General features: G+C 38.5%; 1 protein-coding gene across 1 annotated transcript in view; it reads right to left on the bottom strand.

The window, feature by feature from the left end:
- The window catches only part of LOC143390733 (complement C5), an 83,790-nt gene that overhangs the window by 28,263 nt on the left and 33,506 nt on the right, over window positions 1-22,021 (bottom strand). The window contains exons 18-27 of the mRNA XM_076843154.2: window positions 21,725-21,815; window positions 19,696-19,769; window positions 18,617-18,756; window positions 15,967-16,194; window positions 14,694-14,754; window positions 10,356-10,445; window positions 8,810-9,022; window positions 8,298-8,373; window positions 3,020-3,179; window positions 76-171 (exon numbers count right to left, since the gene is read on the bottom strand). Coding sequence (XP_076699269.1) covers window positions 76-171; window positions 3,020-3,179; window positions 8,298-8,373; window positions 8,810-9,022; window positions 10,356-10,445; window positions 14,694-14,754; window positions 15,967-16,194; window positions 18,617-18,756; window positions 19,696-19,769; window positions 21,725-21,815 — 1,229 coding nt within the window. The remainder of the gene's footprint in view (window positions 1-75; window positions 172-3,019; window positions 3,180-8,297; window positions 8,374-8,809; window positions 9,023-10,355; window positions 10,446-14,693; window positions 14,755-15,966; window positions 16,195-18,616; window positions 18,757-19,695; window positions 19,770-21,724; window positions 21,816-22,021) is intronic.

Genomic DNA, 22,021 nt, shown 5'->3' with positions numbered 1-22,021 from the left:
AAGAAACTTTTTTCTAAGTGTCCTCTGATTGGTGGCTTCCCCACACTGCAGTAAATGAAAGGAAAGCGGACTTACCAGCAGGGAGCATATGTCAAAAGCCTTTCTAATTCCAATGACAACAAAGGCTGTGAGATACAAGGTGTTCTGTCCAGCCTCCACAGGCAAAGTTCCCTAAAAATAAACAATGTTTTAAAAAAGTAAAATGATCTGGTTCTAATTTCTTCTTTGAGGCCCACGTCCTGCCCTCCCTTCCTCCACGTTTCTCCATGAGCTCAGGTCTTCCTACTCCAGTGCCTTCTGTTGCCGGTCTCCCCTGCCTCACCTCCTAGTCCCATCTGATACTTCTTCACCTCCCACCCTCAAATTCTCCCCCTCCTTCAAGATCCCATGAAAATGCCAGCTCTTCTACAAAGCCCTGGTCTCCGTTCACCCATATGTTTTCCTCCAAGGTAGTGAAAATCCAATGCAATGCTGATAAGACCTTCCGTGAAATAGATTCCACCCCATCATTTTATTTCCTGCCACTCACCATCTAGTTCTCAAGGTCCCGGTTCTTTAAATGAACCACCTCCCCATTCTCTCTTTCTGCAATTCAAAATGCCAGGCATAACAGGTATACAAAAAATCCTCAATGTCACTAAGCTTCGGGGAATTGCAAACTGACACCACAGTGCGATATTACCTGACACCTGCTAGGATGCTATGAGCAAGACAACGAGCAAAAAGTGTTGGAGAGGACATGGAGAAAAGGGACCTCTGAACACTGTTGGTGGGAATGTAACGTAGGACAGCTACTACGGAAAACAGTATGGAGGTTCCTCAGAAAATTAATACAGAATTAGTATCTACCAGTACCACCACTGGGGTTATGTCCAAAAGAAAGAAAATCAAGATCTCTAAGATATATTTTCCCTCCCACATTCATTGCAGCATTATTTACAAAAGCCAAGATATGGAATCAATCTCAGTGTCCATCCATGGATACATAAAATATAGTGTATATATACACACAGTGGAATATTATTCAGCCTTTAAAAAGAAGGAGATCCTGTCATTTGTGACAACACGGATGAACTTGGAGGACATTATGCTAGGTGAAACCAGCTAGTCATTGAAAGACAAATACTGCTTATATTTGGAATCTAATAAAGTTGAACTCATAGAAGCAGTAATCAAGGCTAGGACTAGGGCTGGATTACGGAGAGATTGGCAAAAGATACAAAATTTCACTAAGAAGAATAAAGACATAGAAGACTGTACAATAGAGACTATAGTTAAAAACAATGTAGTATGTCATTTGAAAATTGCTAAGAGACTAGATTTTAAATGTTTCACCATGAAAGAGTACATGTATGATCTTCTGATATATATCAATAAAAAAGCCCCAAACAAACAAAAAGAATACATATGAGATAATACATATGTTAGTTAGCTTGACTGAATCATTCTATAATGTATACAAACACCAAAACATCAGGCCTTAGGCCACAAATACATACAATTTTAATTTTAGTTAAAAAAAGAAATTTATTAATACTGATGGAAAACATCAGGCATGCTGTGGCTCTACTTGGAATGCTCCTTCTGTGTCCCTCCTATTTCTCCCAGGAGCCTGGTCAACTCGTTGTTTTCCAATTCCTCCCATCTAGGTTAGATTCCCTGCTTTCCTTGAAACTATTTATCCCTTTTCTCTTCCCCTCCCTCCCTTCCTTCTTTTCTTTTTTTTTGTCCTGGGGATTGAACCCAGGGGTGCTGTACCACTGAGTACAGTTCCAGCCCTTTTTTCTGTCTATTTTGAGACAGGCTCTCGCCAAGTTGCCCAGGCTGGCCTTGAACTTGGGATCCTCCTATCTGGTCCTCTTGAGTCACAGGGACTACAGGTGTGTGCCACCACCCCTGCTATTTTTTCCTTTTCTTAGTATGTGCCACGATTTGAAGTTACCTGATGTCTGACTTCTCTGCTGGGTCCTGAGCTCTGTGGCTGCAGTGGCCACTTTGCTTGTGTTCATGGCTGGGTCCCTGCCACCTAGTACTTAATAAATATCTCTTGACTCGTACTAAGTACATTAGTGAACATACCCACATATATCTTGATTAGAATCACTAGTGCTTAGGTTAGCATTTGTACCCTCCCTTCTCTACCAGTGTATGAGCTTCTTTGTGGCAGGGATACTATCTGGAGTCCATTCTTCTTGGCTCTTCTGCCCTACCATGCCCAAATAAGCCCTGGCATGTATCAGGTGCTTGGTGGATGGTTGTTGAATGAATGTGGATGGATGAATGAATGTGGATGGGTGAATGGGTGGTTATTTCAAAAAGAAATGTGTTATAGTATTTTACTGTTCAAATAGCACCTTGATGATGTTAGTTGCCCCCATTTCTCATGGGAGTCCAATATTTTGCTATTGGTATAACAAGGGACCATTATGAGATCCACTGTCAATCATGGAGGTCACTTGAGCTTGATATGAAAGGGAATGGATAAGAGCAGGCAGATAAAAAATTCTGTTGAATCTTATGTAAGGTATAGAAGGAATTTCTGAGCTACCTTGGAGCGATATTGTAATTTCTTTGTAATTCAAGTTTGTAAGTAGATTTTAATCTCAGAAAACTCTTCCTTTTACTTTTTAAAATAAATTGACCCCCATCTCTCTTATGGGTTAATAAGAGATCAATACCTTGATCTGCAAGAAGTCTGTGAACTTTAGGTACAGATTCCTCGCCAAAGGGAGGTAGACAAATTAGTATATTTTACTTATTCTGAGATCTCTGGAAGTTAACCCATGTGAACCACAAATGCCTGTTCTACCAGTCACTTATCTGACCCCCAATGAGCTATTTGAGGATCTCTCCATCTCAGGGAGTGTAGGAAGGCTTTAGTATTCTTTGCCTCTTCACAAGAGGAGTTTCCTGCTAGATTACATATATGTTATTCCTATTTTCTTCATCCTCCCCTAGTAGAATGAGAATGAAATTCATAAATAAAATTATTGCTAATTTGTATATTTGACTTCCTTACCTGTAATTTTATTGGTTGATACTGAGAATTTTCCTTAAAAGATCCGTTTTCCAATTGACAATTCTCAACCAGCCACAGTAAAGAATTACAAATGGAATTTTGGTTCTGCTCTACATATTTATTTACTTGTCCAAGTACTCTTAGAGCAAAAGCTGTTAACCTTTAAGACAGAAATCAAATAAATATTTAGAATGCTGAATTCCTTTTGGCTTTCAATTTGCAGGGTGTGTTAGTTCATACAATTTTATGCTTCCAAAGAAAGTAAAAAATTTAAAACACAATTCCAAAGGAAGTCACCATTTTACAAGGTGATAAGACATTTGAAAGATTTCCAAAACATTCCGTCAATAATAAATGCGAACAGCTTGTCTTCTGTGATTACAACAGTGTTAGTTAGCTTAGAAGCTAAAACTGATTCCCAATGACAAGGAAAAAAAAATACTTTCTAAGGTTAAAGAAAACCAAGGTGAAAGAAATAATTTTGAGTCAAGATACTGACGCACGAACACAAGCCATGGAAGAGTAAAACTGTAAATTCTAGGTTGTAAAATTTGCACAGTGTTGGCATCTACATCGCTAAGGCTTGAATTTCCTTTCCCAACACCCCTGGGATTGTCTTATCTCACTTCTTCCCCTTGAACTCTGCTGTTGACACAAAACTTGCCACTACACAAGGAACTTTTAACATCAGGATTGCTTAGACAAAAAGCAATTTCAGTCTCCGTTAGGATCTAACACAGAGCTATTAGGCAGGATGGAATTCATGACCTCCCCAAGCACCTCTTTCCTTTCTAGCTGCCCAAGAGCCACTCCCTCTTGGCCTCTCCACATCCCAGACTCAGACCACTTGACTCCCCTACTCCACTTCCCCTCACTTTAAAATTTTGTAGGTTTATTTAATTTGCTTTCTTTCTTTTTTTTTTTTTTTAAATATTTTTTAGTTGTAGATGCACACACAGTATCTTTATTTATTTTATGTGATGCTGAGGATTGAACCCAGAGCCTCACACATGCGGGGGCAAATGCTTTACCACTGAACTACAGGGGCAAATGCTTTACCACTGAACTACAGCCACAATCCATAAGATATTTTTGTGTGTGTATGGCACTGGGGATCAAACCCAGGGCTTGTGCATGCTAGGCAAGCCCTCTACCAACTGAACTGTATCTCAGACCTAATTTGTTTTCACTTGCTTTTTTTTTTTACTTAAAAATTAATTAATTAATTTTAATTAGGTATACATGATAACAGAATGCAATTTGATTCATTGTACACAATTGCAGCGTAACTTTTCATTTCTCTGGTTGTACACGAGGTAGCATCTCACCATATGAGCAGTCATACACATACCCAGGGTAATGATGTCCATCTCATTCCACCATCTTTCCTCTCCCCAGGCCCCCTCCCTTTCCCCTCCGCGCCTTTTGCAAAATCATTTGCTTTTTTAAAAACGCATTTTAAGTAATTAATTTTCAGAGGGAAAACTTTCATATGATTCAAAAATCCAATGCATAAAAGGATAGATAACGAAGAATCTTCCTCCCACCCACTCCCTACCCCTACTCTTTCTCGTAGATCCTTCCAGATATTAAAGACAAGACAATAGCTCCCTGTTACCTTTCCATCCCAGCCACACCAAAGCAGCAGTATATTTACATTATCCTGTACTTGGCTTTTTTCATTTAATAATATACCTTAGAGTCTATATTAATACATAGTTTCCTCATTCTTTCACAGATGATTTTATATATTACAGTGTTTTGGTACAGATGCATGAAACTATTTTAGCTATGAACCTATTTATGGGTCTTTATGTTGTTCTTAATCTTTGTTTCAATAGCTTTATTAATTTTTTAAAAAAAAATTTAAGCTGCAGATGGACCCAATATCTTTACTTATTCATTTATTTTTTACATAGTGCTGAGGATCGAACCCAGTGCCTCATATGCCTGAGGCAAATGCTCTAACACTGAGCCCAGGCCCCAGCCTCTCCCCACGTGGGTCCCTTTTCTTAATCTTCCTCTGATGACATCATAAGGTCATTTTCTATTCTGCTGACTTTTAGGGAAAAGAATTGAGAGATTCTCTGCCTGCAATCCCCTAGTCTGCTCCCAAACAGGAGAACACTTCACGGATGGCCATATTCAAGAACCTTCACTGGGCCTTGTATGGTGACACACACCTATAATCTCAGCAGCTTGGGCGGCTGAGGCAGGAGAGTTGTGAGTTCAAAACCAGCCTCAGAAACAATGAGGCACTAAGCAACTCAGTGGTACTCCATCTCTAAATAAAATACAAAAAAGGGGCTGGGGATGTCACTCAGTGGTTGAGTACCTCTGATTCAACCCCCAGCATCTCCCTACAAAAAAAAAAAAAAAAAAAGAATCCTCACTGGAGCTCTTTTGGAATCTAGCTTCTGGGAATGTCTTTTCTGTTAGCAGCCTAGAGAAGCCTAAAAGCGTAGTTCTAGGCCAGGCTCCCTCTCCATCTGTTAGCTATCTGGCCATTTATGCACCCTCCCTGGGCTTCAGTTTCAAGGCAATAGCAATAAAGAGGAAAAAGGTTCTCACTCCTGGAATCTGTTATAAGGATTAATTATATGACCACACCTAAAAATAGTTCTGGCTTACAGCTACATGTCCAGTGGGTCTAAGTGAGCGTATCTGCCTCTGTTTGGTCCTGGGTTGCCTCAGACCCAGATTCCTCCATGAATGGATATTTAGACAGCTCTTCACTAGTTAATAATGAAGCAAGAGCATCTGGCTCAGGCTTTTGGGGTCCTCTTCTCACTAACCTGTCTTTTCTAGATGGCTCTGAAATTCAAAATTTAAGTGTGACTTGGAGGAAAGAAGAAATTGTAGGTTATTTGACTTTCTTTTGTTCTAGACCTTTCTTTTGTTCTAGACCTTCTCTAGAAGCTCTTTTAGGCTGGCTTAGCTCCTCCAGCTTTACAATTGGATCTGGTGTACTAAAAATGTGTAGTGGAAAAGAATGTTTGAAACTACCTTGAAGAGAAATCTGACAAAATGTAATGAAACTGAAAATGTGCATGCCTTACATCCCAGCAATTCCATTTCTGGGGATACACCCTACAGAAACTCACAGGTGTGCACAAAAAGACATATGAAGATGTTCATTAGAGAGTAATTTCTGAAAACTGGAAAAATTGTCCATCAAATGAGAATGGATAAGGAACATATGATATGTGATATATTTGTAAAATATAATACTGCATGCAATGAATGGAATGTACTAGATCTACCTATGTTGCTAGACCTAAAAACCTAAATGTTGAAGGAAATAGGCAAGTTGCAGAATGATAGCTAGTTTGATACTAGTTTTGAAAACCTTTTTTTTTTAAATCAAACACAAAAGGGACTCTTATGAATTATAATAAAGAACACAAAAAAGTTCACAATCATCAATTCTGAGTTTTGTTAATATAAATAGTATACTTTTTTGTATATGAATACTTTTCAAGTATGAATGATATTTTTTTTGTTTTTGGTCTTTGTTTTTCCAGAAAATTTTTGTGGGTATTCAGGTGCTGTTTCCTCTTATGCATATTATTTCTTTGAAGGAACTTACAGAGTCAAGGACAGTACTCATTGCATGCAAGTGCTCCTGTTTCTGGCTAAAGGCCATCCACTCCGCCTTGCCCCGACCTCTTGAAGGGCTCTGGTGTTGACCTAGAGGTCACGTCACCTTCTCTCGGGATTTCTGTTCTCCAGGCTTGCTTCCCAGTTCATCTGGTGGCAGTTTCCTGTCAGCACTGACACCCCTCTACTCCTGTAACCTAGTGTTACCCTCTGGTTGGTGTGCTCCCAGGACCCATGAGTCTTTGAAAATGTGCCATCTACATGTGGTAGGGCCCAATTCTGAAGTCTAATCTGTGGCACATGATAACTGATTGGACTTGGATCCAAAAGCAAAGGGAGGGGTCAACAGCCAACTGAGGAGCCTGACTTGACGGGTGGGGATGAGGGTAGGGCATTGTCATGCTCTGGTGAAGGGAACAGAGAAGCGTGTCTGAGAAGGAGAGAATGAATTGGGCACAGACTGTGCTTGAGGCCTTGGGCTGCAGAGCTCTGGAGAGAAGTTAGGCCTGGAGACATCAATTAGGGAGTCATCAGCATAGAATTATGGAAGTCTTGGGCGAAGATGAGATTGCACAAGGAGAGACTGCAGGAAATAAGAGACCAGGGAGGAAATCCTGGGGACTCTTGATAGTTAAAAGGAAAAATCTAAAATTAAATCATTGTAATTTATAAACTCCTTTAATGTGTTTCACATAGTGGAACCCACCAAGGTTGATAAGCTATGTTTTGTTAAGTATTTTGTCAAAGCATGATAGCATTTTTTTGAAAATAGACTGCTATGTGGACTTTTAATTTATTCAGACTACCTTTCCCTCAAATTATAGGAATTATAGAAGTTATAATTTATTGAATAAATACTTATTGAGCACGCGGTATGAACCAGACATGTACCAGGCATTAGGCACATTTGAAACTGCCCACATGCAGCTTATGTTCTAATGGGAGAGACAGTGGAATAAGTAAGAATGTTAGTACTAAATGTTAAGGAGAAAATGGACACAAACAGAGAAGGACAGGAAGTGCTGGGATGAAAGCAAGTCGCCATTTTAAATAGAATGATACAGCAGGGCCTCACTAAGAAGGTGACTTCTGGTAAAGACCTGAAGGAGATAAGAGAACCAGCCTTGCTGACACCTGGGAGGGATAAGAGACAGAGGGAACACTTGGTGCAAAGGTGCAGAGGTGGGAGCCTGCCTGGCGTGGAGAAATCATATAGGTGAGGTGATGTGGAGATCAGATAGAGCTTTCTAACTCTCAGTTAAAAGTTTGGATTCGACCCTGGATAAGATGGGAAGCTCCTGAGTGGTTTTGAATGGCCTGGCCTAATTCGCATTTTAACAGAGTTGTTCCAGCTGCTGTGTTGAGTATAGACCAAAGAGGATCCAAGTCTGAAGTCGGAAGGCTAGAGGAGGCTAGAGCAATCATCCCGAGAGGATGCTGGCTTGGCCAGGATGGTGTGATGGAGTTGGTGAGAGCTAGCCAAATTCAGGATCTATTTTGAAGATGCAGCCAAGGATATTTGAGGATCAGATGTGTGTTATAAGAGAAAAAGAGGAGTGAAGAATGAGATAGGCTTTTAGTTGGAGCAACTGGAGGAACGGAGTTCCATTGTGATAGCTATTCTTTAATTAATCAACTACTACATGAAATATAAGTTAAAAAAAAATCTTCTACTTACCAAGTGCTGGCACTTCCACCCCTCCACATGCTGTAAGAATGGTCAGCATTTTTGTAGGACATGATGCTCACCATCCCTAAGAGGCACCAGAAAAAGAACACAGAGCTCCACTGAACTCCATTTCTACTCAAAGAGTATCAGCCCCTGGGAGCAGTAAACTGCATTTGGTGTTGGGCAGCAAGCATGTGCTCTGTGGCCAACACTGAACTTCTTAAAGGAATTGCTTGAATTGGCAATTATCAAGTAGAACATTCTAATCTCATTCAAAGAGGAAGGAAGTGTTCAGTAGGGTTTAGAATGCAGGTGTCTTGTCTCCCATCCAGGCATTTTGGAAAGTTAAGCCAAAATACTAAAGAAATAGTATCTATTTATATAGCAGGGTCCAACTCATGTTTTTCCCCCCTAAAATCTTTTATAATTAAGCTTTTATATAATTCACAACTTAAATGCTAGTTTAATTAAATATTTGCTTGAAACCCACTGGATTATTATGTAAAATAGATTATTTTTACCTTCTTTTATTTTTTTCTTCAGGTTCTGTTTTTTAGTTAGCGAGTTAGGATGGAAAATGTTCCAGTGATTCCCTGTTTCCAGGTAGTGATAAACATAGAATACAGGGACAATGCTCATGAGCTCTGCCTCTGCACTCCCCTTGGGGAGGTGGGTGAGGAGGTCAATGCCTTCTGGACTCAGAACAGTAGACAGCACTTCACCTATAAGCAGCCCTGAAACAAAAGAAATCAAAGAAGACACATCCCCTTTCCATCAGCATCTAACAGTGTACTCTAAAGAGAGAGGATCAACCATCTCTACTCTGCTTCTCAAAAATGACGAGAAGAATCATCTGGTTAGGAATGTGAACTTTAAAGTATCAAAAAAAAAGACTTAAAAACATTACTATTTTATAGTGGTAGATGGTATAATACACTAGACAGATTACTGCTTAGAGAACATGGCAAACTGGTTGCCAATCAACCTGATAGATTTAGACCATTGTAAATCATAGTAACTATCCTCCCATGAAGCAAAGCAAAGAGCAGGAGAAGGGAGTGCTGGGATCGCTCTGCTATAACTCCCTGTGCAACCATAGGCAAGACATTTTCTGATAAATCCAACAATAGGATTGTGCATGATCAAAAAGATCCTTTCCAGTAGCAATGATTTGTCTGAGATAAAATACAGTCAGGACATGCTGTCATATTGTGTTAAGTTATTGAATTATGAAGGCCAGAGACCAGGGGGAGCCCATCAAAGATGCCACATCTGCGAATATACTGCAGGGAGAGATACTGCTGTGGATTCAAAGTGTGTACCACTCCAGAACCTATGCCGAACCCTAACCGCCGAGGTGATGGTATTAGAAGGCTTTGGGGAGATTAGGTCAGGAAGGCTCAGTCCTCATGAAGGGATTAATGACTTTATAAAAGAGGTGTGGGAAGCTGTCCACACGTTTTTGTCATTTTGCCCCTGTCTTTTGCCATTTGAGGTTGCAGCAACACAGGGCCACTTGGGAAGCAGAAAGCAGCCCTTGCTAGACACTCAAACTGCTAGCACCATGATCTCCAACCTCCAACCTCCACAACTGTGAGAAATACATATTTGGTCTTTATTAATTCCCCAGGTTCAGGTATTTTATTATAGCAGCACAAATAGAGTAATACAGCCCCTCTGGGACCAGTCTTTCTGCAGGAAAGCAACATATCACAAAGCTTTCTGTGGAGCACGATTGGTTAGGACCCTGAAAAGTTCTTTAAGTCCAGAAGCAGCTGCACCCCCATTTTAGTGGGGTCTCTGGGCCCATGACAGCCCTTACCCTCCATCATGGGAGAGTTAATAACCTCCATTTAAATCAGGTGAGTGACAGAAGACAGCTGCAGAAGCGATCAGGCATTTGAAAGGGGTGTGGGGGTGGGAGTAGCAAGCGACAGGGTACGCTCAAGGGCAGAGCTGTGTGTGTAGGGAATTGCAGAAACATAAATGCAATAATCACGAGGATATTTGATTTTTGTTTGAAGCACAAAGTGAAGTAAGTAATAAAAATGGGATTTATTAATTTACCTTTTACACTCAAAATCCTTTTGACATTTGTTTTGGGGACCAAATCTAATGGTATCCTGTATGGGAATTCCTTTCGTCTGCTAATGACACCTGTAAATTAAAAAATGATGAGACTTACAGACTTCTTCGGGGAAGAGACTATTTACAGATTATTATAAGGTACCTACTGCCAAATAATTTTTCAGAATAAAAGACTTCAATAATAACAATTAAAATTTTAAAAGAAAGAAAAATCATCAAGATTTTTGAAAATTAAATCCTAGGCTTATATAATCTTTTTAAATAAAATATTTAATTTGACTGTAAGCTTTCTGACATGAAATAAATAGAATATATCAAGTTTATTCACTAGTATAGGGTAGCAAGCCATTTTGTCCAGAGAGAAAATTGTTCCTGGAACTGAATTCTAAAAATAACTAATATGTAATTTCTTAGTCAAGGTTATTTGAACACTGTTGGGAAGCATAACCTGAAATTCTTTCCACTGTCCCCTGTCAGTCTAATTTAGATATTATTTTTTTCTCTATGTCCTCAACAGCAGAGTTTTAGCATACTAGTCTCAGGAGAATTTTTCTATTACAATTACTCAGTGGTTTATATCACAAAATGATTACCAAGCACTGCACTACATTCTTTAAATGTGTTATTACATTGGATCTTCACAACACTTCTGTGTGTTAGGTCTATTTTTATTATTTTAATTTTATAGATGAGCAAATTGGGCTTGGAAAGGCTGAAGGCCACTACCCCAGATGGAGCTGTGATCTGAGCTGAGGAAGTTTTACTGCAGAGTCCATTGTAGTCACCAGAAAGAGAATCTACCCCCTGTTGTCCTGCTAAGAAGGCTCTTTCAGGACAGGAACTCTCTCTGACTCAAACTGAAGTTCACAAAGTCCCTGGCTCATGGAAGATGCTGAAGAAATGAGTGACAGTTTGCAATTTAATGGACGAGCCACATGGCTTTGCCAAAGATGCAGGAATGTTCCTCATGAGACCTCTTCCTCCATTAGCCTTGAAAAGTGCAGAGGAGAAAACATTCAGCATTTGTTTTTGGAGGATTGGCTAACTTCACTTAGCATTATCTTCTCCAACGCCATCCATTTACCTGCAAATGCCATGGTTTTGTTCTTTTTTAATGCTGAGTAAAATTTCATTGTGCATATATGCCACATTTTTTTTATCCATTCATCCACTGAAGGGCATCTAGATTGGCTCCACAGTTTAGCTATTGTGAATTGAACTGCTATAAACATTGATGTGGCTGTGTCCCTGAAATACCAAATATTTTCACTGATATAAGGAGGTTGACTCATAGTGGAATTGGGAGAGAGAGCATGGGAGGAATAGATGAAATCTAGATAGGGAAGAGGGGCGGGAGGGATTAACAAGGCTAGTGGAATGTGATAGACATCAATATACGAAGTACATGTATGAAGACTTGAATTGGGTGTCAACATACTTTATATACAAACAGAAATACAAAAAGTTGGTATTTATGTGTATTAAGAAATGTAATGCAAAAAAAAAATAATGTTACCTTAGATTAAGTAGAGGGAAGTGAAAGGAGGGGAAGGCAGGGGATGTGGAGATAAGAAAAACAGTAGAATGAAACAGACGTTATTACTGTATGTACGTATGTGACTGTGTGACCAATGTGATTCTACAATATGTATACTCAGAAAAATGAGAAATTATATCCCATCTATGTATGATACAAAGTATATAAGTGCATTCTACTGTCATGTATAATTAATTAAAACAAATAAAAAATAAAAAAGAAAAGTGTTGAGGATATTACATTAAGATAAAAGTCAGTGAAGGCATTTAAGAGTCTTGTAGTATGGCTGATGGAGCTTGGAGTTCAAAGAGAGCATCCTAAAAATATGTGGCACTGAGCAAGACACAACCTATAATTCAGTATGTTTCTTAGTTGGATGGAGGTAATAACTTTTTTCCTCAAAGGATGTGTGTGAGGTGAAATGATGTAGATAGAGAGATTGGCATACAGTTCATGCTTGATGCATGGCACTTATTTATAGAGAGGGGTTTGTGAATATCTAAATTTGAGCTTCTGCCATTTTCTCCCCTGATACCTGCTCTTGATTATTTTAATTCTCATTGACAATTCTGCTACCAGATGGAAAAGCTAAAGGAGGAAGTTAGAACTCAGGAAGTCAATTTTACTTCTTTTAAGAGATCATGAGCAAAGAACCATCATGACATCACATGTAAAGGTAGATTTCAGAAAGATTAAAATGCTAAAAAGCTGAATCTGTAAAATCAGTAGAATGAGATATCCATTGATGTCTTTTTGAACTAAGGGTAGAGGAAGATTTCTTAAAGATTATCCCAAAATAAATAATCATAAATCAGACAAATTATGATGGATTTGACTATCCCCGTATAAAGAATCATTGTTCAAAACCCATTTAGACTTTCTGTTACTCAAAGTATATCAGAGACAAAATGAAGAAGAAATGGACAAATCCAAAGGGAAATAGGAAAAGTTAAAAAGATGTGAATAGGCAATGGGCAGGTGGAAAATTTAAACAGCTAATAAATATATGAAGAGATGCTTAAAATTAACCAGAATAATCGATACTAAAATGACAATGAGATGTTACTTTATAGCCATCCAAAAAAATGACACAATTCACAGAGGTAAGTAACAGAAATAATTGGTGATAGCTAGGGAGAGAAGAGGACCCTTGTGCTGGTAGAAGCACAGGAATACTGAAGAGTAAATGACATTAAATATGTGTGTGCCCTTTGACCCAGCAGTCCCACTATATAGTCCAGATAAATGCTTATCCAGATTTTTAAAGGCTAATACTTCCCAGTGTGCTGTGAGACCCCATTCTCCCTCACCCATGCACATATTTTCATATTTCTTTTAACATTATTATCATCCATGTACTTTTTCAGGTTCATCCTGATTATTTCTAAAACACTGAATTCTGTAGAGTGTCACTGTGGAATAGCAATTTCAATATATAAATATTGGAAGTATTAATAAACTCTATAAGATAACTGGATAGAACTGATTTCCATCTTAACCCTCTTTGGCTTCCTAGAAGGCAACGAAGCTGCCTGAATCTAAGTTGCCTAAAATTATAAGGAAAAAAGGTCACATGACAAGATGGGAAAGAGGCGTAGACTTGTTTCCCTTCCCAGTGCCGGGTTGGAATCCAGGGCCTTGTGCATGCTGGGCTAGTGCCCCACAACTGAGCCATATCCCCAGCCCAGAAGTTTTAAACTAAGAAATTTCCTAGAGGGATTCATTCTAGATAAAAAGATCATTCCTCTCTTTGACCCTACTGTTTACACATAGGACAAATAAGACGGGGCTGGGATTTTTCTTGCAATAATGTCAGGATAGGCAGCACTGTTGGTGAAAGGACACGGAGGCTCTGAGGCTCGACGGCCCTGCCCCAGGCCTCAGATCTCAGAACACCAGTGTCTCTACCCCTAGCCCACTCAGGAGGGTCCTCTGTGGGTGTGTGCCTGGGTGGCTACACGCACACTGGAAGGAGCTTTCTGTTGTTACTCTTCTGAAGTCATCCTTATTCAGTTTGTGATACCCAGCTGATTTAAAATGTAAAAGTAGTAGCACTTTGCTTTCCCTGGGGAAACAGAACTCTGAGTATAGTGGTCTTTAATTGTAAGCAAATGTCTTTTCTCCCACTGTTGCATCATGGAAAGAAAACAGGAAGGACTGAATATGACAAGAAGGTAAATTGTAACAACTTAATATGAAGAAAGACAGTCTGTCTTCCCTTGTTGAGAAGCACATTCTAAAAAATTGTTCACAAAGCACATTCTAAAAAATTCAGAAATATATATTGTATATTTGTGTGTAGGTGTTGACTTAATACACAAATGTTTATAAGAGTCTAGCTTCAAGGATTTTGTATATCTCAGTTGAGGGATAATCAGGGAATCAGGAGCAATAAGGAACGGATTTGTAAATTGATCAACATTATTGTGTTTTCAAATAATGCATGCTAAATAATTATGCAAATGACTTTTTCTTTAGACTTATGGTAATATAATAATATAAATTATTATTGTGATGTATATAAAATAACTGTTGTATGAGGGAATCCATACAATTCTTAGTATTTCAATGCTTTGCATTTAAAATTAATGGAATAACCTTTGGTCTCAATCCTACAGTTTATAGCATGAAAAATGTTATCAATAAAGTCAGTGATTTAGGAAGCAGACATTTCTGATTCTACACATTTAACATTTTGAAAAGTAGCATTTTAAGTTACATGTGTACTTCAATTTCTAGAGCAAAAAGACAACACATAAAATACAAAATCATTTTCCTACCATAAATTCCCTGAGGGTCCAGAGTAACACCAGCATAACTCTCCCTTTTGACTCCTTCTGGCTAAAGTAAAGGCAGAAAACATCAATTAAGAATATAATCAAATTTATATGACCTGAATTCCTTGAATCAACTTTTTTTTGGGTCCACTTTCCCAATTTAAAAAATCCTCTTTTCTTGAAAAAGCAAACTATGTATAAATACTTGCATGCTTACATGGTTATTTGTATAATGATCAGAGCAAGCCCTTAAATGGAAGCTATGATAGGCTGGTAACTTGCCTAAGTGCTTGGTATTTATTAACTATTTATTAGCTCTTTAACCTCTAAAAAACTCCATGAGGAAGGTGTTATAATTACTCCCATTTGAAAAATGAGAAAATTGACACACGTAGAGATGGAGTAACATACATATCCAATGTCACACTGCTGGAAGTGGGGAGCCAAGAGTCAAAGCCAAGCAGCTTGCTCCAGAATCTGTGCATGAAACCACAAGGCAAGGATGCACAGGAATGGGTCTTGCACAGAACAACTCAATCCAGGTTCACAGAAGGGAATTTCACAACTGAAAGCAGAGCTTGGAGAATGAAGACCTAGGGAGACCTATCAGTAACTAGCAATGTGAACCTTGCCAAGAATCTGACCTTAGTTTAAATTAACATTGTTTTAAATTGACAGATACGAATTATATTAGAGAGTCTTAATAGTAACATGGGATTAACAGGCTATGGGATTAATGGTATTTAATAAATGATCATTTTCTTCCTTTTTTGGCTTGCTCACTCATTCATAAATTGGAGAGTTAAGTTCTTTAAAGACAAGAGTCATGTGTTATTTTTGCTTTAACTTCAGAACCTAGCATGATATCTGACATGTACATTTCAAGATGCACTTTTTGAATTTGTCTGTGGAAACCCGGGAAGACACATACCAATTTGTTAAAATAGTGAATCTCTGGGTGTAGGGATTATTGGTGACTTTTTTCCTTTCTGTGTTTTTTTCAGTATTCATATTTTCTTCAATAAAAAAGTGCTGTTGTTTTATTTAAAAAATCTAAGCATGATTTCAAACACACAGAAAAGTTGCAAGAATAGTACAAAAAAAAATCAGAATGACTTCCATTCAGATTCCTCAACTGTTAATATTTTGTGACATTTACATTATTGTTTTTCTCCTTCTCTCCTCGGCTCACCTGAATCATTTAAGCATACGTGATTGATACCTTTTTCTAGGAAAAAAAAAAAAAAGGTATGTTTAAAAAGAATGCTTTTCTTACCACCACTCGCAATGTTTTTACTAAAATTTCTTTTCCAAGCGCTGTCTCCAGGGAAAAGTTGATGTGGTGGAGGCCGATTTCCAGGGGGAGCAGGCTGAAGGTCACCAAGTGACTGGAGGAGCCCTCTACTCTCTGGCGCACACATTTGGAGGACTTTGTCCCCTGGGGGTCAATGGTTGGGCTTCCTGAGGTACAGATTCCCTCCTCAGCTGACATTTTAACACAGAACTGAAATATCATCGGTGAAAAATCATATCAACACATGTTATCACTTGAGTCATACATTTTATGAAAAAAGAAAAAAAAACAAAACTTTATCTCTGGGAACATTTACCCTGAATTTCATTTGATTAGACAAGCTTTTCCCTGAGGCTTTAGTGAAGTTAGGGTGACCCCTTAGGTTCTCAGCATGGGAGAAAACTTGCTTCTGATTTCCTAACAGACACACAAGCTGTTGGGGAGCTGAGTGATGGGGAAGGATGTCTAGAAAACTCAGCCCTGGCTTGGAGATGCCTGGCCTTTCTTAGGCCATTACCTCCTAAGTGAGGTACAAAGCTACTGTCCTTCTCTGCGCTGTTCTGAGAGCCTTACGTTGTCCCTCTGTGTGTTTATGTTTGGAACAGTGGGAGCCTCAGGCTCAGGCACTCCATGTTTTACTCCTCTTTGTATCTCTTAGCCCAGCCTCCAATATTCACTAAATGATGATTTGATGAAAGGTTGAAAACTGTATATCTTGGTCCATGAACAGTCCTGCCCAATATGTCCCCAACTTTTTTTTTCCCCAATATTATTAACTTCCCACTTGTACCCTGTTTTACAACTAAACTCTAGCTCTAATAATACCTAGATTCAAACCTTGGCTTTCTTATTAACTGTGACATGGGACAGACTGCATGACTTCTCTCGTCTTCCATTTCCTCATATTTATTATGAGTTAGTAATAGGACTCATGGACTTCTAGCCTTCCCTCCAAAACCTGGTGAACTGATGAAATCAAGAACTATACCTAAAAGATTAAATCCTTAAAATCGAAAGTAAATCAAGATAAACAAAAGAAAGCATCAACATTTAACAACTAATTTTGAGGAATTTCTCAAAAATGTGAAGTTCCCTCTCCTTCTTACCCCCTCATGACACAGTGACAACCTGAGCTGGTGGGTTAGGAGCTGAAGAAAACCTCAGGGTCACCTGAAGCCCCTGATTCCCCCATCTTAACCAGAGCAGATAGAATGGATGAAAAATAAAAAAGATGTTATATTGAGCTTACTTTCATTTTTAACAATAAATATTATTTATCCATAGTTACTAGACCAATTGTTTAATGACTTTAGAAATACATAATGACATGTTATTTTATCAATTGTGCACTAATGATATTTATAATGGTAACTAAATCCATAATTCTTTGCCATCTAGTGTTATAACCTTGGAATTTAAAAATACTTCATTTTTTATGTGTGTCATATCTTTACCGCATCAAAGTATGATAGGATAATCAATAGAATGGAAAAATTCAAGCATAAAATATAGGACAGTAGAATAAAAATGAGTTCATAAAGAAAAAGGAATGACATATAATCTGTTAAGAACTTATTCAAATTTTTAAAAAATGGTTTACTATGTTATTTAGATTACATTATATATATATTCAAATATGATATACAGTCTTATTTAAAAATATATATTTAAATATTTCAAAAGCAATAGATTGGCATTATAACTCATAATGAAAAATTTTATATGACAACTTAAAATGTGTCATTGGAATACATAATTCTTCAAAACTTTAGAGGGTGAATAAATCAAACTTGGGTGGAGTTACTGAAATAGTCAACTCTGAGAATAAAATTGGAGATGTAAAAATAGATAGATTTTTGGACGGCATTGGATTCCCATAGGAAGTTTTGTGATTGTGTGATTTTCAAGGGAAACCAGCCAGCCTCTGTACACTTTTTTTTTGAGGTGTGCTGGCAAAGGGGAGACAAGTGGTGAGTCCCCTCAGGGTTGGACCTTCATGGATTGTACCCTGGAGTGACAGGCTCAAGGGAGTCACCATCATTTTAATCAGTGTGGTTATAATGATGGCTCACGAACTGTAACCTGTACAAGGACTAAAGAAACAATGGCAGAGGGCCAATGGTTAATTAAAAAGTGATCAAGTTGTGGACTGGAGGTGTTGCTAGTGCTGCAGAACCCTGCTGTGGGTAGCGAGTCAGAAGGACAGGAAGGAGGCTACGACTCAAAGGTGAGGTGTTGGAAATCAAGACTAGGGAGGGTGACAAGTTCCCCAAAGTGAAGATGAATATGAACAGCTAAAATGGATGCAAAGAAAGAGGAGCTAGTGCAAAGGAGCTCAAGGAACTCAAAGGTGTGAAATGAACTAAATATGAACTCACCCTTCCCTGAACCTCCACAGCACACCAACTCCCTTGGGCACCTTGTTCTGGAGTTGCATGAACACTCTTCTCAACCCTTCCTCCCTTCTGTATCCCTTCTTGTACCAAGCTGCACATTCTGGTACTCTACTCCTTGTAAGTGCGTGGTTATACTGCTGAACTGAGCTGAATTTCTGTTTTTGTGCGTATGATAATCACACCAAGGACATTCTCAGAACCCCATTTCTTCTTCCACACCACGAATACTTACTCACCATCATGCCAGAAGTCCTGTAGTTGTAAACAGTTCCCTTCAGTTGGATCTGCTCCCCTCGCACAACAGAATACGGGATATTCATTTCCAGGAAGATGTCTTTGAACACCGTTGCCTTGAGGGTATCAGCAACACACATACCTTCAGTGCAAAGGAAAAGCACAGCAGGGGCACATCAGGGAACTCCCATCATGCTTTGTTAGTACTGACATGTCTCATGTTGGCTTTATTTTCAAGGTAAAAAGAATATTACATCGTGTTTTTTTTGGTTTTATAATCCATGTTCTTAAATTTTCTGCTCATTGATCTTTATTCTTTTTTGGCGGGGGGGTATACCAGGGATTGAATCCAGGAGCACTTAACCACTGAACCACATCCCCAGTCTTTTTATTTTTAATTTTGAGACAGGGTCTTCTGAGTTGCTTAGGGCCTCCCTAAATTATTGAGGCTGACTTTGAACTGGCTATCCTCCTGTCTCAGCCTCCCCAGTGACTGAGATTACAGGCATGCACCATCAGGCCCAGCTGATCTTTATTGTAACAGTTATTAACAGAAAACTTTATTTGTTCAACAATTGTTTAATTCTGTTTAAGGCATGAAAGGGCTTATTAACTAATAAGCATTCATGATAGGCTTTTAGATATTTATGATTGGCTCCAATAATTGGCATAAAATTTTGATTGTAGGAAAATAAGATTTTGTGAAAAGAAAAACAGTAAATAAAGAAATGAAGCCAGTGCTGAAGTTATTCATAAAAGTAAGTCGTCACCACAAAGGGACATTGGGCCAAGAGGGAAGTCATGTATTTATTCCTAACTCAAGCTCCCAGTCACTGAGAAAAGTGAAAGAAAATAGGGATGTGACACCTGCATGTATAAAATGATAGCTAATAGAAGCACAAAAGGAGAGATCAATCAGCTCAAGGATGTGGGTATATCTAAGTCTCCTGGTAATACAGGAAGATTATTATTTTTTTAATGACACTACCTAAGTCCTAGGTACACTGAATACACAGTAACAAGGATACATCTTGCTAATTGAACCACTCCTTCAATGAGCACTCAACTTCAGCTTTCTTACCACCATATGAAATGCCAACACCTTGAATTTCCCAGGTAGTTAGAGAATCAGGGAGCGCAAACTTCAGCTGTTTCCTGGAAGGTAAATGGTTGACGTTCAAATGCAGTAGAACATTAATTAACCCAATGTAACCGCATTTTTGCTTTTTATTACTTTAGAAGAAAGAAAAAATATCATAACACAAAATCAAATTAACTATTAGGGAAAAACTCATCAACAAAAATACATTCAGCAGCTCTCCATTCTATTCCATGTTTTTAGACATTATAAAGTGAGCATTCAAGGATGCATTTCAAAGCATATAAAGCAAAGAAAAACTATGTTTATTCTATATTCTAAAATAGGGAAGCAAAGTAATGCAACTGAACACTGCTCACCACAAATTGACAAAACCAAAACTTTCTGATTAAGCATGGATATTTATTTCCAGGTCTTATGCACCAGCTTTGAGTCAGGCATAGTGTCAAGTACAAGTCAAGCATACAGCACTTGTCCCTCTTAGTTCTGTTTTCTGTTGTCTAGTGGAAGAAATTGTTAAGGAAATAAATTGTATTTCACTGTGATATCTCTACCGAGGGATACTGAGAGTTCAGAGCAGCATGTATTTATTTATATGTTTATTATACCTTTATTTTCTTTATTAAATTGTTCATGTGATGCTGGGGATCGAACCCAGTGCCTCAAGCATGCTAGGCAAGCGCTCTACCACTGAGCCACAACCTCAGCCCCGGCAGCATGTATTTATTTAGCACATTTATTTTTATACCTCTACAAGTAGGATCTTAGTCCAGGATATAAAAAAATAATCTGAATTCAGTTTTTGGCCCTTAAGGTATTCAAATTTTAATGAGAAAGACAGGAAGTAAACAGACCATTATATACTTCGATTCAGGCAACAGACTTAATTGGAAAGGGTAATTAATGCAATCACTGGTCGGGTGGGGGGCAGTATTGGAAGTGTGAGCTTGAGCAATGTCAGATGAAATGGCCAAGAGCGTGGAGGAAGACCACATGAGTGAGGAAAAGGAGACCCTCTGGATACAGGCCCTTGACTTCTCGTGGGAGAGCCAGAGGTTTGAGCCCACCTGGAATATCGAGGCCTGGAGACTCAGTATTGTGTATCACTGTTTTCAGTGCCCGATACCGTGCAGGCATCCATCCCATTAAGCTGTGTCAAGTAAGCCAGGTGTGGTGGCGCACACCTGTGATCCCAGTGTCTCGGGAGGCTGAGACAGGAGGATTGAGAGTTCAAAGCCAGCCTCAGCAATGGCGAGGGGCTAAGTGACTCAGTGAGACCCTGTCTCTAAATAAAACACAAAATAGGGCTCAGGATGTGGCTCAGTGGTTGAGTGCCCTTGAGTTCAATCCTATACACCCCCAAAAAGATGTATCAAATAAGACTTTTTTGGGGGGGAACTGGGAATTGAACCCAGGGGTACTTAACCACTGAGCCATATCCCTAGCCTTTTTTTTTTTTTTTGTATTTTATTTAGAGACAGGGTCTCACTGAGTGGCTTAGGGCCTCACTAAATTGCTGAGGTTGACTTTGAATTCGCTATCCTCCTGCTTCAGCCACCCAAACTGCTGGGATTAAAGGCATGTGCCACCATGCCCGGTTCAAATAAGACTTTAACAAGGAAATAACTAATCTTTTTGTTTATTAATGTTTATTTTATTGTTCAGCTATTATTAAGATAAAAATAGCTGCTTAATATGGTGTAGAGCACACAACTGCATGTAGTAAATGGATCCTAAAGTAAAATGAAATAGAATGGAAGAGTATTATTCTTTACCAGTAATTAATGATGCCCTGGAAGGAATTATCACAGCAAAATACTCTACAAAACCAAACCAAACAAACAAAAAATCATGAAGCGAAACAGAACAAAACTGGACCAGATGGTGGGATCATCTTAACTCTAAAGCAAACTACGGGGAATGAGTAGCATCCAGATTTTTGGCCATAATATTTTCATTTTCCACACTTTTTTTTTTTTTTTTCCAGAGGAACATGAGAGAAGTAGAATACCTTTTGGGAACAAAATGAACTTCCCATAACCAGCTTTCTGGGAAGTAGCTCCGAATTTCTGGCTTGCTTACTGGTAACAGGGTCTTTATATCTGGGGAGTAGGGAAAAGCATATTCAGTTATGGAAAAACAATATAAATTCTCTTTGAAGATGAATTTTAAAATATGTCTGTTAATCTATTACTTAAGTGTTTTCCAAAAGGCCAATAAAACATTTTGCTTAGTGATTTCAAAACAGAACTGAAAAGACCTAGGATTTCTCCACTAACAGCACTGATAAGACAAAGTAGAAAAACAT

This window comes from Callospermophilus lateralis, chromosome 2 (assembly GCF_048772815.1).
Source record: "Callospermophilus lateralis isolate mCalLat2 chromosome 2, mCalLat2.hap1, whole genome shotgun sequence".
Lineage (NCBI taxonomy): Eukaryota > Metazoa > Chordata > Mammalia > Rodentia > Sciuridae > Callospermophilus > Callospermophilus lateralis.
This window is presented reverse-complemented; position numbering and strand designations above follow the sequence as displayed.